This window comes from Mesocricetus auratus, unplaced genomic scaffold (assembly GCF_017639785.1).
Source record: "Mesocricetus auratus isolate SY011 unplaced genomic scaffold, BCM_Maur_2.0 Super-Scaffold_100009, whole genome shotgun sequence".
NCBI lineage: Eukaryota > Metazoa > Chordata > Mammalia > Rodentia > Cricetidae > Mesocricetus > Mesocricetus auratus.
Genome location: NW_024429193.1, coordinates 55272026 through 55289151, shown reverse-complemented (window position 1 = coordinate 55289151; position 17126 = coordinate 55272026). Strand labels below are relative to the sequence as shown.

Sequence of the window (17126 nt, the reverse complement as noted above, 5' to 3'; positions counted from 1 at the left end):
CAGCTGATAAGCCAGAGAATATACTACAGTCTCTTACAATGGCATACATGAAGGAAGATCCTACGGAAGCTCCCTGGAGTTGCATTGCCTTTGCTTTGGGAGATCAGAACACAGTGCAGACTGAGCTGTGCACCCAGAGAATCTGGGCATGTAAGGGATGTACTATAAAATGTGTGCATGTTCTATTCTGACCTAGACTCTGGTTTTCTGGGCAAATTGAATTAAGGATAAAGTGAATTGGAGGTGTTGGTTTGCCATTTCTTATAGCTGGAGGACCTAAAAGGAAAGAGAGTACAAATTTGATGCCTGGCAAAGCAGTGCCCCCGCCCACTCTGGGTCAAACCAACTAGTTTGTGCTGACCCTAAAATGGCCATGGCAATGAAACAGATGCAAATAGATCTCCATGGAAGTTCACCAGAATGAAGAAGCTTAATTACTCATAGAAATTGTGGAGAACCACCTAGAACAATGCCTTCCATCAAAGCCACTGTACACAACAACGACCTTTTAAGACAGACAATGAAATCTTTTCATACTGTATTGAACCTGGTCCACCTCCTCCTTTGGTACCTCCTTAGTTGCTGGCTCCTGAGATCAACTTGTGCTTGTTGGGATGGATGGTGGCAGTCTTCAGAGATCCTGCCACACTCTCTAAAAATGCTTCACTACATAGATGCTCTTATGTCAACTTCTAAGTGTTTTTACAGACTTAGAAAATAATCTAAAAGACATACAGGTACACCTAAGGGAAACCAGTTCACAAACGTACAAGGGCCAGGCATAGTTGTGGCATTCTTATGGAGCTTTATGGTTGAGATAGGCATATTAAGGTGATTGAGAAAATCCCACAACACCCTGTGCCTGTCGATGTTAGTGCAATGGTTAGAGAATGGGCAAAAGGTATCCTGTGTTGGTGGAAAAAGATGATCTCAAAAGGCATAGGTGACCAATGGAAGACCTCAAGCCCAGGGATGGGTTACCTCCTTACAAGTTGTTGGCCTGGGAGGACCCCAAAAATACAGGCTATTTTTGCTGCTGTTGATTGACCTGCCTATGTAAAAGAAAAAATGGCAAGAGTCATCAGGCTCTCACCTGAAATCTCAGTCACACCCTCCTGCATCATCCTCCCAGCTGTATATGGTTCTACAAAGCTCCGGGTCTGACGGTAACACACACACACACACACACACACACACACACACACACACACACACACACACACTGTAGAAGGTTCAGTGAGGTTGGGGGCTATCTCTCTATGCAGCTGTGGGGAGGTCCTCATCTATGCTAGGGTGAGACTTTTTAGTAATGCAGCTTCTTTGGAGTCACTCACATTCCTGTAAGCCATCCCTCACCCATACTCTGTAAGTAAGCTCATAATCTCACTGCTTTGCCAAGTTGGACTTTGATGGAGTTGTACTGTGGTCTGTTGCTGTCGTCCTGTCTGGAGTGAGCAGACATTCACATGTCCCCAGGAAAAAGTCATACAATCTTTCAATTTGGCAAAACATGACAGCTGGAAATGAGTCTGGCACATGCGCCAGCAATAGCTGTTCCCTCGCTGTGGGTAACTCTGCCCCTCTCTGTCCAATCTATTAGCATCTATTAGCTTCGTTATCGTAACCTGTTACAGCTCAACTCAAATGTCACCTCCTCCTGGTAAATCTTGTGCCACCCCACTTAAATGACCCAAACCACAATTGAAGTCCTTTCTTGAGCTCCCTTGCTGGCCTCTGACCTCTGTTTGCCACCCCGTGCTCCATTTGTGCTGTCATTGGTCCACTGCCCACCCTGCCTCTTGAGCTGCCTGGATACACAGATGCCATTGTTCACCTTGTTCTAGTATCTCACATAGGCTCTAGCACAGATTCCCAAGGGAGCTCAATGACTATCAAGTGAATAAATGTATGGTCAGTAAAGGACCAAATAGTTGCATGTTAGACGTGCCCTGTGCCATACAAAATACTACCAGATAGCAGAAGCTCTTGTATCAGGATGGCCAATGGCCTCAGAGACAATGAAGGAGACAACCTCAGATCAGAGACCCTCTCCTCTCCTCCTGGGTAGATGCTGTGATTACTGCTGTATAGCTGAAACCAATGTTTGGCATTGCAGGGGCACTGGACTTAATTTGTCTTTGCCCTAGTCATTTACTGGGTTCTAAACAATAGACGCCCAGATTCAAAGTAAAGCGCAGCGGAGCCCTTGCAGGAAGTCGGTCTTTGTGGTTTACCCTCAGAGCTTCCTGCCAGTGCTTACCCAGGCTTACCAGGCCTAAAAAGCCAAGGAGAAGTGGGCAGACTGGGCCACGGGCATGCCACCTATATTGCAAAGCAGATGCCTCTAGCAGATCGGTTTCCAGTTTTAACCGAACACTTTTCTTCCTGCGTCTTCAAAGGTGCATCTGCCATAACTGGTCTGCTCTCATCACAAGGGTCACCTGCAGCACTTAGGAATGGACCCAGAAACCTCTTAGCCTGCCCTAAGGCATGCTGCCTGGTGGGTTCCTGGTGTCTCCAGGATCTGCAGACCTCTCTCTTTTCACTGATGATGTCACAGATCACTGTGACCCCATTTGAATGACCAAGGAAGTAAAGCTCCATGGGCACCTGTTGTTGAAGTGTGTGCACAGAGGCCTCCTTTGCAGCTGACGTGTAGGGGACAGTTCTGTTCATTCAGATGTCATTGTCACCCCTGCTAACGTCTTTCTCTTTCTGCAGCTTCCTCTCCCAGACCCTGGTCTCCTGTCTGAAACAAGCAGGCACGGTAGCAAATCAAAATTTTATTTTATCCCACTCAAGGGAAGTGGCCAATGTCCGTCCATCAGGGTACCTGGGGAACTCAAGAGTCTCTGCCCAGGTAGACTGCCTATAGGACATGAGCCAATGGCTATGCGGTAGCTCACATGGGCTCAGAACCTGAGAGGAAGATAAAGCCTTTATGCTGCTCACCCAGCATCCTTTCATCCACATCTTTATTGCCTCTCTGGTCCCGATATGACAGCTTTAAGAAGAGGCCACAGATTCCAGAGGCTAGATCTCAAGGCTGCATGGCTGAGTTAGAAGGTACTACTTTGACTGTGCCCTGCAAGTCTTAGGAGGCATTTGGGTCCTACTTGTACAAAACACTCAATGGAAAAGTGAGCCTGTGCCCTGGGAGAGGAGAAACACACACAGCTTTTTATGGGAAATGGCAGCGTTCACCTTTTTAATTAGGGGGTGGCAATGGAGCATCTTCTCCACCCCTACAGGGAGGTTTTGGTTGAACTCGAGGTCTGGGCAAGGGAGGGCCTTTCTGTTGGTAAGCCTGTGTGCCCGATGGAGGAGGTTTCTTCCTCTGCTGCTGCTCACGGGTTCGGTGGCTTGGAGGCAAGGGACGAGGGCCAGGTGTCTGGAGATGATGGCCAGGTGGAGGAGGGGCTTGGGAAACCACTGGATTCTGAGACGCTGCAGCTGGGGTTGAGTGTGGCTTCGGGCCCCTTTCCATAGAGCTCATTCTGGGGGCTTTTATCTCTAGCTCTTCGTCTGCAATGGCAAGGCAGTAGCAATATGTGAACAACATAACACATGAGTGCGTGCACGCGTGTGTGTGTGTGTGTGTGTGTGTGTGTGTGTACATACATACATATGCAGGTAAACATACACATGTGTGCCAAGCAATACCCTCTGATGCCATTCCTCAGGCACTGCCCACCTGTCTTGTTTTTGAGTTCTCTCTCTCTCTCTCTCTCTCTCTCTCTCTCTCTCTCTCTCTCTTTCTGTTTCTCTCTCTCTTCCTCTGTCTCTCTGTCCTCCTACAACTTATCAGAGAGGCTAGGCCGGCTGGGCAGAGACCCACCTCCCTCTGCTCCCAGGACTGCAGGTACCACCTTGTCTATTTTGTATGGGTTCCCGAAGATTAAACTTTGGTCCTCATGCTTGCAAAGTAAGCACTTCAGTGACTGAGCCACTTCCCCTGCCCCACAAGGCAACCATTGAACATGTCTTATGTGATAGGCATCAAACCAGATGCTTCAGGAGGTGTGAGGATGAAAGGGAAGCTACTCCCACCCTCTGCAAGCTCTGGGTGTTTCACGGGGGAGAGAAATGCTCCTCACGGGTACAGTGAACCCATGACCTCTTCAGAACTCAGAAATATGAGGGAGAAGGACACCCAGGTGGAGAGCTTTGAGCCTAAGGCACCAAGTGCAGAGTGAGTGCCTGATCCAGGGTTCTAGCTGGATGCTGCCTAGAGACAGTCAAGATTGCTAAGCAACAAGCCGCATGGCCAAAGCCCACTGTAGCAGGTCTTAGTGGCCATGATGGACTTTAGTGACTATATTTCTTCTGCGGGGTCTGTAGGGTAGGTCCTGCCTTTCGCTCAATTTGATTGTCATACAAACCACACTCTGGAAGGAAATTGGGCACCCTCCAAGGGGAACTGGAGTTCTTAGAAATGGACTAGTTCCTCCGAAATTCGTAAGTAAGACCCATCCTCTTGGGCTTTGGCTCGTCTCCTCATGCTTTGGGATTGTCTGTTTTGTGTGGCTTCCATCCAGGCCTGAGACTGTGTAGATCTTCTTACACTGTTTTTAAAACACACAGTAAATCTGTGGGAACCCTCAGCTGCCAAAGGCCTGGAGGGCACTGCTGGGCTCCTTTAGGCCACATTCTTGGCATTCCAGTGCCTATGATCAAGGCCATCTTCAGGGGGCAGGGGGAGCTTCACTGTGGGGTGAATCAATGACTGCTTGTATCCTTATGAAGACATGTCACTTGAGAAGCATGTCTTGGCATCACCTGTGGACTGAAGTTATTCAAGGCTGTGCCCCTGGCTACTGTAAATGCATTGTGAGTGCAAAGACTCCAAGTCAAACAAGGTGGTTTTGACATCTGGGTGACCTGCATGCTCCAAGCACATACATAAAAAGACACCCAAATGACAGAACATGTCCTTTGTGCCATCTTCAGTGCCCCCAAAGCAACTGTGGTCATGTTTGGGAGGCTGTAGGTAAGACCTTGACCCTAGCTATAGACCAGCAGGCGGTTCTTCACCTACAGCTCAGGCGGCTCTCTGCTGGTCCTTCTGCTTGGTGGCATATTGTTCGTCTTGTGTTTTCTCCACAGGCCCGATGTGTCAGGCCCACTGCCAAGCTGCAGCATCGACTCAGACAGCAGCACTGTCCTCAGTCAGTGACAGAGTCAGGCTGCACATCTCACTGCCAGCCTCCACGAAGGTGGGGGACCACCAGAAGGTGCAAAGAACAACGTGAGAAGTGGGGGTGTGGCGAGAGGTGCGGCCGGACACTGAAGCCCCCCCCACATCGAATTGGGCAGGCAAGCTGGCTCCGTGGAAGCTACACAACTGGTACTATCTGTGCCACACACTTGTTAAGAGCAGGACTATAGGGCTCTGGTGCAGCCTCTCCAGCAAGGTCCACCACCGCATAAACATCTGCTCCAGATGTTTTCTCTTTTCTCTCAAGACTGTCTCTTGGCGACTCAGCTTGGCTCATGGATGTGGGTGAGGAAGACCTAGCCCATGGGTGTCAAATTTAAAGAGGGGTCATGTAAGAACAAGAGAAGACTGCCTTAACTGCCTTAAAATTCAAGTGCTGGGTTTTTGCCTCAGCCTAGTCATGCTTCAGCCTACGGGTGAGGTGATGAATTAACCTGCTTCTCCATCTGTGTAAATGTCTATCTTTAAGGCCGTGAAGTGGGGCGTGGTAGTGAATCTGACACACTGAACGCAGTCCCTGGAACAAGCCACTTTATCCATGTGAGCTCTTCCGGGTCTGGTGGTGGCAGAGGTTGCCTTGTCTTGGGTGACACCTGAGGTTCACCTTGGAGGAATGTGTCTGATGACTGGGTCTTGTAGAGAGGGGCGGGGACAGTATGAGCAGAGATAAGGAAGCCACAGGGCTAGGGCTCTGAGTCACTAATTACTGAGCTGTATAGGATGGAGAATGCGGGAATGATGTAAGACATGAAAGAAGCCGAGTGAAGAGAGCCCAGGCCCAGGCTGGGGAAGTGGTGGCTAAGATGACAAGATGAGGGTGTTGGCCTCAAAGGAGGACCAGAACAACCCTGAGAAATGAGGTGTGAAGAAGGAAACCAAAGCTAGAGGGCATGGGGCCCAGGGCCACCACTGTGGGGTTTGAGCAGACTCTGCCCATAGGATATACTGGAAGTCACTGCTGTGAGCATTACTAGGCCTACCCTAGGTAGAGACCTGCATGATTCGACCCAACCCTGTGTGAAACAGATTTCCCAGAACCCCAGAGACCTGCCCACCCACTAACATGTCCAACTAAAGGCTGCCCTTTCCCCAACATCTGCAGTGACAGCTAGACACAGTCCCTGACCCTGTCCCATCATGGGTGGTCAGCTCCCTGTGTAGAATCAGCAGAACTAATGCCTGCTTTGTGGACTGCAGGACAGGTCTGCACCAAGGAAACCATACTCCCAGCCTGAAAGCATCCCACTGAACAGCCAATCAGGAAAGGCAGGGCCAGCATCCAGATTTTGGTTTTCTATTTTCTTGCAGTGCTGGGACTCGAACTCAGAGACTCACACACACTGAATGAGTACTCTACACTGACAGCCCCCTACCCTGGATGCCTCCTGACTAGGGACAGTTTTACCCATATTCCAAGAGCTTGGTCTTGAACACATCTTGAGCCATCTAAGGCCAAGATATTTGTTCACAGACACGGGGTTTGGGTGGGAATCTCTCTACCCTTACGGAAATGTGTGGACCATTCCAGGATCTCCACACTAGCCTTTCACTAAGGCAGCCTCACCTGGTGGATTCTGGGGAGGCACACAGCCTGGCTGCCGCTTCTCAATGGTCCTTGCTGTTACCTCGTTCCCCCCCCCCCAGGACTGTCCTTCAGAAATCCACCTGAGCACACAACAAAGCCAGCCATAACCTCTGGTCACAACCTTGCCCTTCTGAGTTGTACCCCTCTCTCTTTTCCCTTCATGGGCTCAAGGAGAGATGCTCCCACAGGGATTTTGCTGTAGAAGTGGGGGTGCTTTTGATGAAAAAGTGGGGGTGCTCACCTTTCCTCCTCCTATTTTTCTTTTTCCTCTTGCAGACACAGAAAACAAGCAGTGCTCCAAGGACCACCAAGAGGACGCCTCCTGCGCAGGCCCCCACGATGACATAGAAATGCAGCTCTTTCTCTGTAAGAAGAGAAGATGGCTAAGGGAGAGGATCTTGGGCAGAGTGGCCCTTTCACTGCCCCGGCCGGCCTCGAACATCATACAAATGAAAGAGTCCTGTGGGACTTTCCACCTCACGGGGCTGGGCTTCCCAGGCTGGGCTTCCCAGGCTGGAGTACTATATGAATCTGCAAGAGCTGAGGAACATGGCCTGCCACCTCACCCATCCCCCACGGGGAAGAGCATCCTGGCTCTGAGAGGGAGGATGACTTACTGACTGAGGCCTCACAAGACCTTTCCCCAAGTCAGGCATCCCCCAGTCTCAGCATTCAGCTTCTCTTCCTCCCAGACTCCCTGGGCCCAGGAAAGTGGCCCAGATACTCAGTGGTTAGCAGTGACAACACGTCGTTCTGATTCCTTTACCCGCCAACACAGTGAAGAAGAACAGAGAGGAAAACAGGGCAGTGGGCTTAGTCTAACTCTTCCAAGTAAGAGCTGTGTGACCTTTGAGAAGACGCTCCACTTCTCTGAGTCTGTTTCCTTCTTTGTAAAATGGAAACGACAAGACTTACATCACAGAGTAGCTGTCGGAAGTCAGATCAGATAATGGATGGAAAGTGCTTTGTAAACTGTAAAACAACACCTAGATGAGGGCTTGCTCTTGCTATACTCTGCACTGGTGTTTCTGGTAGCTGTTTCCCAGGAGGGGGGCTGAGCCATCTGGCCTTTGTGAGTCAATAGCAGTTAGAGAGAGCAGCTGGAGCAGGCGGTCAGAGGGCTGCCCTGTGGGGAGAGTGAGCTTGGAGCTGAGCCCAGCCTCACAGAAGCAAGTCCCCACCAGCCCTGGGAAGCGAATGTCAGCAACCAGGGATGAGGTCTGGGCAAGCTGGAGGCCAACCAAGCAGGGCAGAGTTCAACCTGTGCTGTTGGTGCTATTGGGTCACCTCTAGTCCCCCTCCCCCAACTCCTCACCCACCAGCTGAGACCATCTCTGGACACTGCCTGTGTAGGGACACCCCTCAGCATCCCTGAAGCTGCTTCAAGGATGGAGTCAGGGACCTTCAGGCCCCGCTGGCTTGCAGAGAGCCTGGGATGCCAGAGTCAGTCTCTCCAGCCGAGGGGTTCCCAGATGTGAGCAGAGTGGGCGGGGCATCCTGCCCAAGCTGAACCTTTGGGTCCTCATCAGGCAGGGTGTCCGCCCTTCCTCCAGATACTCTTGGGAAGCAGGCTCACCTTCCACAAGTCTGGTTTCAAGTTTACCGAGTGCAGCTCTGGGTGCCTGTGGTATTCTGGTGGGGACATCAGTAGCTATGGTTTCGGCACAGGTCTCTCAGTGTCTCCTTCCAACTATCCTTCCCTCTTGGAGACACTGTGTCTACATTTATGTGAGGGAGCGTTACACCTGGGTCAGGCTGCTTCCTCCTCTTAGGAATCTGAGTATATGGCCACAGTTGGCTCCTGCCTGCCTTGGCCTTTAGAATGGGAGGAATGTTCAAATCCCCTTCAGGGTCTTCAAGGGCATCCCTGTACTCTCATACATTCCTATTTCTCCTTGGTGGCCGTTTCCTGGGCCAGCTTCAGCTTCCTCACTGAACCAGAGATTAAGGGACTCCTTCCAGGGCTCTCCCTCATTGATAAACACTTATTCTGCTTCTGGAGGGAACTAGTTACGATAAATATGAAGCATGAGGCTGCCAGGTCAAAATACAAGACAGCCAGTTAAATTTGAATTTCATATAAACAATGAATAATCTTTTAGGATCGATATATAGAACCGTTTTTTGTCGGCTCGCTGACTTAAGCCCGGTGTCTCTAAGGCGGGACCTCCAGAAAAAGGAAAAAGTTTTGGAGTCCCCCTCATGCCTTTGTGATGGAGAAATGGAGGGCAGGGGCAGGGAGGTGGCAGAGAGGGACTGCCCATGACCTGAGGGGTAAGGAAATGAGTGCCATCTGAATCTGTGGCTGGCAGACTCTTGCCGCCTTCGGTGACCCCCCCCCCAACCGGATGTCTCGCTGCTGTGTGAAGTGAAACAAGTCTGAACTGCATTAATGCAGAAGTGACGGAACAGCCCTCCTGAGATCACATTGCCAAGGCTGTCACCGGTCTCTGGGACTCTGACTCTTGTCCTCAAGTCGTTCTGACGACGGCGTTGCCGTGTCGTGGGGCATCTCAAAGGCCCATGGGAGAGAGCCAGCAAATGGGTCCCTGGACTTCTCATCCAATACCCTGATTCTAGGGCTGACTTTACTCTGTGGACTATGAGACAGAAGCCCACAGAGGGGAGAACATTCTGTTAGGGACGTACCAACTAAAGTCAGATCAACTGAAAGTTAACATTTAGACCTCTGGCTTCCAGACTGGAACTAATGCACTATAGCAGGCTTCTCCTCAAAAACTGCTGCTGGGGACTGGGCACAATTAGGTAACCCTGTAATCCCAGTGGGAGGCTGAGGCAGGGGGTGCTGAAAATTGGAAGCCAGCCTCTGCTACATAACAAGACTCTTCCCCAAAGCAACTCAAAAACAAAACAAAACAAAACAAGAACGGACTCTTTCTGAGAGCTGTGGCAAGCCCAGGCTCTGGAGATGAATTAGGCCTTTGGAGTGCAGGGCTGACTGGAGGCTCTGCAGTGTAGAACTGCTCTGGGGGAGGCAGGAAGGGTACGCCTCTCTGCTCCCCACTTCTGCTCTCCCTCGTCTGCCTCCCAGGCATTCTGAAGCCTTGCTCCTCACATCCGTTAAAGAGACATCAGATCCCCGGTCACCAGCCGGCAGGGGCACCTTGAACAAGTCAGATTCACTCCTATAAGAGTCTCCCCCTCCAACCCTGCAATCCTTTCTTCCAGGAGAGGCTCCTGACCTGCCCGAAGTCAAGCCACACCTGTGGGAGGACTACCTAGATGGCAGCCAAGAGCCCAGCTCCCTAAAAGACTTCCAGGAGAAACAGATGCCTTTTCACCTCGCACCCTGAGGCACACTGGCCTCCCGGCCCAAGTACTGTGCAGCTGAGGTGGCACTGTCGTAGCGCCCTAGGCTAACAGACTACCCCTGTCATAGCGCCCCAGGCTAGCAGACTACCCCTGTCATAGCGCCCCAGGCTAGCAGGCTACCCCTGTCATAGCGCCCTAGGCTAGCAGGCTACCCCTGTGTACAGATGCCCACTTGGGCCGCCCCGACCTCTGCTCACGCCATACCTGGACAGCGGACGGTGACTGTGATGGACTCCTCGCTGACCTTGTTTTTTGCACTGCACTTGAATGGCACGTTCTGGTCGGTCCATGTGTGGCTTATGCTCTTCTGATGGAGGCTGGTGAGAAGTGTCTTTCCTTGAAACAGCTTTAGTTCAAGGTCTGTTCCCTTCTTAGCCTCACAGGTCAGGGTTGTGTTGCTGCACGCCCAGTAGACGTCTGGCTTTGAGACCCTCTCTAAAAGAAAGATCCCATTAGGCAATTTTTGGACACTTTTTTTTTTTAAAGATTGGATCTCACTCTGTAGACCACTCTAGCTGAGAAGTCTTCTTTCTTCTGCCTCTGCCTCCTGCAAGTTGGGGCTATGGAACTATGCTCCCATGTGCAGTGGCTGTGTGCTTCTTTAATCTTTTTTTGTTTGTTTGTTTGAGACAGGGTTTCTCTGTATTGTTTTGGAGGCTGTCCTGGAACTCACTCTGTAGACCAGGCTGGCCTTGAACTCACAGAGATCTGCCTGCTTCTGCCTTCCGAGTGCGGGGATTAAAGGGTGCACCACCAACACCCAGCTGCTTCTTTAACCTTAATAAATATGCCTATTAACATTGAATTAGTTTGGGACCAGGCAAGTTCAAAACTCCTAGTTTTGGTTTGTTTGTTTGTTTGTTTGTTCATTTGAGACAGCATCTTTGTTTTGTTTTATGAGACAGGGTTTCTCTGTGTAGCTTTGGAGCCTGTCATGGAACTCACTCTGTAGACCAGGCTGACCTCGAACTCACATAGACCCACCTGCCCCCCGGAGTGCTGGGACTAAAAGCATGCGCCACCACCACCCGGTTCAAGGCAACATCTTAACATAGCTCAGGCTGGTCTCAAGCTCACTAGGTAGCTGAGGAGGAACCTCTGATGTTCCCCTTCTGCTTGCCGAGTGCTGGGTTTATAGCCATATGACAGCTCCTATGTGATGCTGGGGAATCCAGCATTCTACATTACATTGAAATTCTTTTGAAAATAGTTTTGTCTAACTGACATAGAATATCTTGAACAAAATCAATTCTGGTTAGGTTCAGAGACACAGGATATGAGCTAAAAAGGCACCACAACTGATGCGTGTATACGGTTTATGCCCTCAACTGTTTTCACATGCATAACGTCATTTGGTTCGAACAGCAAGGTTCATGTTTGTCTTCCCTTTTACAGATGACATATCCAAAACCCTTTGACCTTCAAGACCTAGCATTAGAGTATCCATCAAATATGACAAGTCCGGCCTGCAGAGATGGCTCAGTGGTTATAAGAGCACTTGTTGCTCATCCAGAGGACCTGGGTTGGGTTCCCAGAATCCATGATGGACAACTCATGATTACTTAGTTTCAGTCCATCTGACCCCTCTTCTGGCCTCTGTGGGCATCTGGACACATGTGATACACACACACACACACACACACACACACACACACACACACACACACACACACAAAGAAAATGAATTTCAAAAATTGTGGCAGGCCAGAAGAAGAACCCTGCAAAAGATTTCCCAAGTCCAGGAGTGTAGGTGAGGTCAACCAGGAGCCCCATTTTGGAGGAATGGCTATGTGGGAGGCCCATGGCCTTAGCTACTTGCTGCCCCACAGCATCCTGGGAACAGAAGGCCAGGCCAGCATGGGGGTGTCCAAGAAGCCAAAGCTCACCAGAGGAAAGGTGCCATCTGAGAACCAGGGAGGCTTCTGCCATTCCAGGCCCCAAGGTGCTGAGTTAGTCTCTGGCCTTGCGGGGCCTCAACTTTAAGAAAATGGAACAATATTCCCTGCCTGTCTCAAACCAGACGACCTGTAGCCAAGGCCGGGACATGTCAGCAGAGGTGGTTCTCCCATTCACAGTGCAGACTACTCGCTCCTTCTGTTTAATACTACACAAAGGCTACACCCCAAGGGGGCATGCCCTGGCTTTCGTGTTAGTGAGGGCAGACCCAGTGCCCAGCTCCCCACTTTCCACCGAAGACCCGCTTCTCTCTCTTCACGCCTCACTGCTTTCCCAGACCTGCCATCTCCTCGCCCTCTCAGTGGTATCCGTTTGCTACAAACGGCAACAGTGAATTTTTCCGATTTCCTCTCTCTCTCCCTTTCAGTCCCCAGTGTCTTCCCCATGGCCTCCCCAGTTTAACTCCATTTCCGTCTCAACATACAAGCATGCAGAACTGCAGTCTCCTTGCCATCCCAAGATTCTGCATACCTCAGAATAAAGAAACAAGGCAATCATTAGCACCCAGCAGAGCAGGGTGTAGTCTTGGGGCTGCCTCGCAGGGGCTGGCTGCCTATCTTTCTAGAACAAAAAAAAAAAAAAAAAAAAAAAAAACACCCTCCTAGTAACATCCAATCATTTCAAAAAACACTGATCAAGTTTAAAAAGGCTATAAAGGCAGTGAAGATTACCTACAATTCTGCTACTCATGGCCATTTACATTTTGATGTATGTCTTTATCAGATATTTTCTATGCATAAACCCATAATACAATGTTTTAAATTAAATTGGATTATGTACCTGGGGACAGAGAACAGTGTTGAGGGTTGAACCCAGGGCCTCAGCACTCAGGCAGGAACTCTACTACTGCACTACGCCCCTAGCCCCTGAATCACATGACCTGTAACCTGCCTTCTGCCTAAGATTGTATCATTACATTGCCTTTTCATAGGCTTCAGTGAGTGTACACCTCCACATCTCTGTAGCTGGTACTCCTAATTAAGCTGCCAAACTTCAACTTTTAAACATGCACTAGCATTTTGCCGGTGCAAACACAGTGACGAGCAACCTTGTTTGTAGATAGTCTCCCTATAAAGCAGCTTTCTGGAAGGGGCATGAATGGCTGGCTGATGGCTTTTTCTAGATACGGCTTCTTTTTTGTTATAGTTTGTTTTGTTGTTGTTGCTTTTCAAGACAGGGTTTCCTTTGTGTAGCCTTGGCTGTCCTGGAACTCACTCTCTAGACCAGACTGGACTTGAGCTCCCAGAGATCGGCCTGCCCCTACCTCCAGAGTGCTGGGTCTGTCTAGCACTGCTGCCCAGCTAGATAAGGCTTCTTAATCTTGGGCTTCTGGGATCCTCTCATCTGGGGGCCCTGCACTGCCCCTTCAGCCAGCTCATAGTGGGAGGGAGAATCTAGGAGCACAGCGAAACAAAGCGGAGGGGGGCCCTCAGCACTGAGACAATAGGTGCGGTGTCCCAGGGTTCCAGCACCTTCATACCCTTGTTGAATATTACAGGCCTCATGAGCACCCCTAATAGAGAAATCAGAAATTTTCCAAAATCCAAAACTTTTTGAGCCACAATGCAAACACAAGTGGGAAACCCCACACCATGACACCTTGTTTCCTGCCCGATGCTATAAAATACTATATTAAATTACCCTGAGCAGGGCGTAGGAAGCATAGATATAAGCATAGATGAATTCATGTTTACATTTGGGTCCTCTCTCCAAGATCTGGCACACATATATATGCAAATACTTCAAAATCTTCACAAGGCCCCACATCCTAAACACTTCTAATCCCAAACGCCTTACGGAAGTGACACATAGCCTGCACCGAGTAATCGGGTTCAGGGCCGAGAACGATTTTCCAGTTCTGTGTAATATGTAACGATGACAGGACTGCAAGTTGAGTCAAGACACTGTGTGGCATTGTCATTTGCATACAATAATGAAGTCACTGTTTTCAGTCTAAGGGGTCCAGGTTTCCTTTGGGGGTAAAGAGAATGCTGCCCACGGTGATAACCACATTAACTCTGTGACTGTGCAGAAAGTTGAACTGTGCATAGTAAATGGGCAAACTGTGTGGTATGTGAATCATACAGCAATGAATGAGTTTGTTTGGGAGGGAATGTCACCCTCCTTGTCAAGGAAGCCCTGGGTTAGTATCCCGACTTTGCCCCTGTCAAACAGTGAGAACATGGCCAAGTCACTTCTGACTGGCTCTCTGTTTCCTTACAGATGGATAGAAGTTTGTAATTATAAATTCTCAGGATTGCTGGGGGCTTTAAATAAAACCAGGTTAACAAGCTCCTGACTTGTCCCCAGGACCCTAGAGCCCCATGGGCTGCAGTCATGACTCTGGCCATTCTCTGGGTGGCGTTTCTCATTCTCACCCCATTTCTGGAAAATTCTCTCTAGACAAGGTTACAGGATTAGGGTCTGGAAGGGAGTCATGTGCAGAAGAGCTGACAGTAGGTCCCAAAGAGTGGCTGGTGCTAGGCCCAGGTGCTGAGTGCAGGGTGGGAGGGACACCACAGGTAGGATGAGGGGAGCCCTTTCTCTGGTGACATTTCCCGTGTGAAGCTCAGATTGTTTGTGTGCTCCCTGAATGGCTGCTCTATGCTGTGCAAGCGTTTGCAGCTTCCTCTGTAGGCAGAAGGCAGGCTCTCTCATCTCACCTATTATTGCGAGGAGATGCCACTTGTCCCCGGGCTTTCAACTTCAGGGACATTCGGTGATTTTCTCTTCCTTCTCACTCACCCAGGCTTCCTTGATTCTCCCCTCCCATACCCGCAGCCTGCATGTTTGCATCTCTCCTCATCTCCAGCCACCCTTCAGACCAAACCAGTGGTTATCAGTAACAACCATTCACTAGAAGCACCTGGGAAGCTATAGATCCCACTGGTGCACAGACTCCAAGCCAGAGACCTGGGCACCACTAACTTCTTACAGCTTTCTTGCTGGTTTGTGTTTGTTTGTTTGTTTGTTTGTTTGTTTGTTTGTTTTTCAAGACAGGGTTTCTCTGTGTGGGCCTGGCTGTCCTGGAACTCACGCTGTAGACCAGGCCGGCCTCCAACTCACAGAGATCCGCCTGCCTCTGCCTCCCAAGCACTGGATGTGTTCCATCACCACCAAGCTCTTACTGGTTCTTTTGTGCTACCAAGATTAATACCACCCACCACCCTGCTTGTCCTCACTTGGAATTATTACAGTAGAGGCTTTCTAGCTGGTCTTCCCGCATCCGCCTTCAGTGTCCTGCCCTCTCTGTACATGCAGATGCGCAGCCTCACGGTACAGTTCAAGTACCAGCAAAATCACTGCCCATCTTCACTGAGATGATGTTGAGAAGACTAAAAAGAAAGAGCTGGTCCTTGACTCAGCATCTCCAGATTCCTGCCCTCTCACTACTTCAGAGCACCCTGGCTTGATCTTGGCTCTCCAGACAAGAGACCCACGACTCTGCTTTCTGACACCCTGTCTCGCTGCTCCTTCATCAGCCACCAAGGATGTCCTCCTTTTTCCTCTGCTAGCCTGTCCTCTTTCTGACTCTAACCTGGGATTCTTGCCATAACCCCACAGTCACCCCAAAGACAGAACGGAAGACAGATAGGCTTGAGAACCCCACCCACCCACCCACTGGAATGTTCATTGTGGAGCACAGAGGAGATGTTGCATGTTGAACATTACTTCCCGACTGGCTACACAGCACCCAAAGTAATGGAAAACTTCAGAGAGGGAAGACTCACCTAGAATCCTCAAGTGGAATGCTTTTTGTAGCTTACTACTGCCATTGGCACCATACACTATCACATTATAGGTGCCGTTGTCATCTCTCTTCAGGTTTTTTATTTGCAAGGTTTCGTTCGTTACGATCTCAAATGCTTCCGACAGCAGAAAAGGTTTCACCTCTTTTTTTAACCTTGCGACCAGCTTTCTCCCCTTTTCCCATCGTACTTCATCAGTATCAGTCACTTGAAAGTTAGGGATGGTCAAGTTGATATCATGACCCAAGGCACCCCAGATAATGCTACCGTCTCCGGAGACTGCTCCTGTAAAAAGTAAGATGGTTGCTGAGGTCTTGAGACTACCAAGAATATCCCTCTTTGACTCTCACGCTCATTCCAGGGTCTCCAGAGAAGCTCCACAGGCCGTGGCTTACCTTTGCTGGAAATACTGAAAAGCAGAAGGAAGCCAGCTAGAAATTCACATCTCATCTTTAGACTCTGTTTCCCAGTGGTGATTCTGAGTTCTTCTTTCTAACGGGATGGCAGTAAGACTGGCAGAAGCCACACCCAGCAACCCGAACCACGTGCCTCTCGGGCTTGCTGTTCACAGTAGGGAAGAAAACCCACACACCCCCTCAGCCCCATAGGTGGCCCTTCTTTGCCAAAACAGGTGTTCTGTGAGCCTGTGTGTCAGCGTCACATTTTTATCTTTACGAAACTGTCGAGGCTGGTGGTTTCAGCACCTCATTGAAGAGAAGAGCTGAGAGGTCAGTCACCCGAGCTACTCGTTTGTAAACAAGGGCTCAAACTCACAGACACTTGCTCAAAGTCACTGTCCACCCGGCTGTGCTGCCTCCAACAGGACCAAGTAGACTCACTAGTAAATGTTCATAAGGAATTCAACTATGTAGCCGATGGGGAGAAATGCTAGAAAATGTATGCATGTAAAATGATAAAAATGGCTTTTTCCCTCTTCCTTGAAAATATTTTTAATATTCTAAAATTGTTCATGTAGGGGCATGGACAGATGACTGGGGAGTTAAGAGCACTGGCTGCTCTTCCAGAGGACCCAGATGCCATTTCTAGCACCCATGTGGTGGCTCCTAACCATCTTTAATTCCAGTTCCAGGGGATCCAACGCCCTCTTCTGGCCTCTGTGGTCACTGCATGCAGATATTGTACATAAATATATGTAAACAAACACACATATAAAATAAAAATAAACAAATATTGGGAGGCTGGAGAAATGGCTTGGTGATTAACAATTATAGAAAACCCGAGTTTCGTCGCTAACCCTACAACTCACAACCTCTGTAACTCTAGT

At 49.6% G+C, this 17126-nt stretch overlaps 1 protein-coding gene across 1 annotated transcript; it reads right to left on the bottom strand.

Annotated features, from left to right (window-relative positions):
• Positions 1 to 2770: 2770 nt before the first annotated feature.
• On the bottom strand, positions 2771 to 16381 carry Cd2 (CD2 molecule). Its single transcript, XM_040752146.1, has 5 exons — positions 16237 to 16381; positions 15824 to 16126; positions 10341 to 10571; positions 7045 to 7167; positions 2771 to 3525 (listed from the first exon to the last, which is right to left on the bottom strand). Exons 1-5 carry the CDS (start codon positions 16289 to 16291, stop codon positions 3209 to 3211), a joined length of 1029 nt encoding a protein of 342 aa, XP_040608080.1. The 5' UTR covers positions 16292 to 16381; the 3' UTR covers positions 2771 to 3208.
• Between the last annotated feature and the right edge of the window lie 745 nt (positions 16382 to 17126).

Bases quoted from the DNA above. Each gene is read 5' to 3' on its own strand.
- Cd2 (XM_040752146.1), bottom strand. From the start codon at position 16,291: ATGAGATGTGAATTTCTAGCTGGCTTCCTTCTGCTTTTCAGTATTTCC. The intron at 10,572-15,823 runs GTGAGTCTTCCC...TCTTTCTTTTAG, and splicing joins ATTCCACTTGAGGATTCTAG to AGAGGGTCTCAAAGCCAGAC. The intron at 7,168-10,340 runs GTATGGCGTGAG...CTCTTCTTACAG, and splicing joins AGTCACCGTCCGCTGTCCAG to AGAAAGAGCTGCATTTCTAT.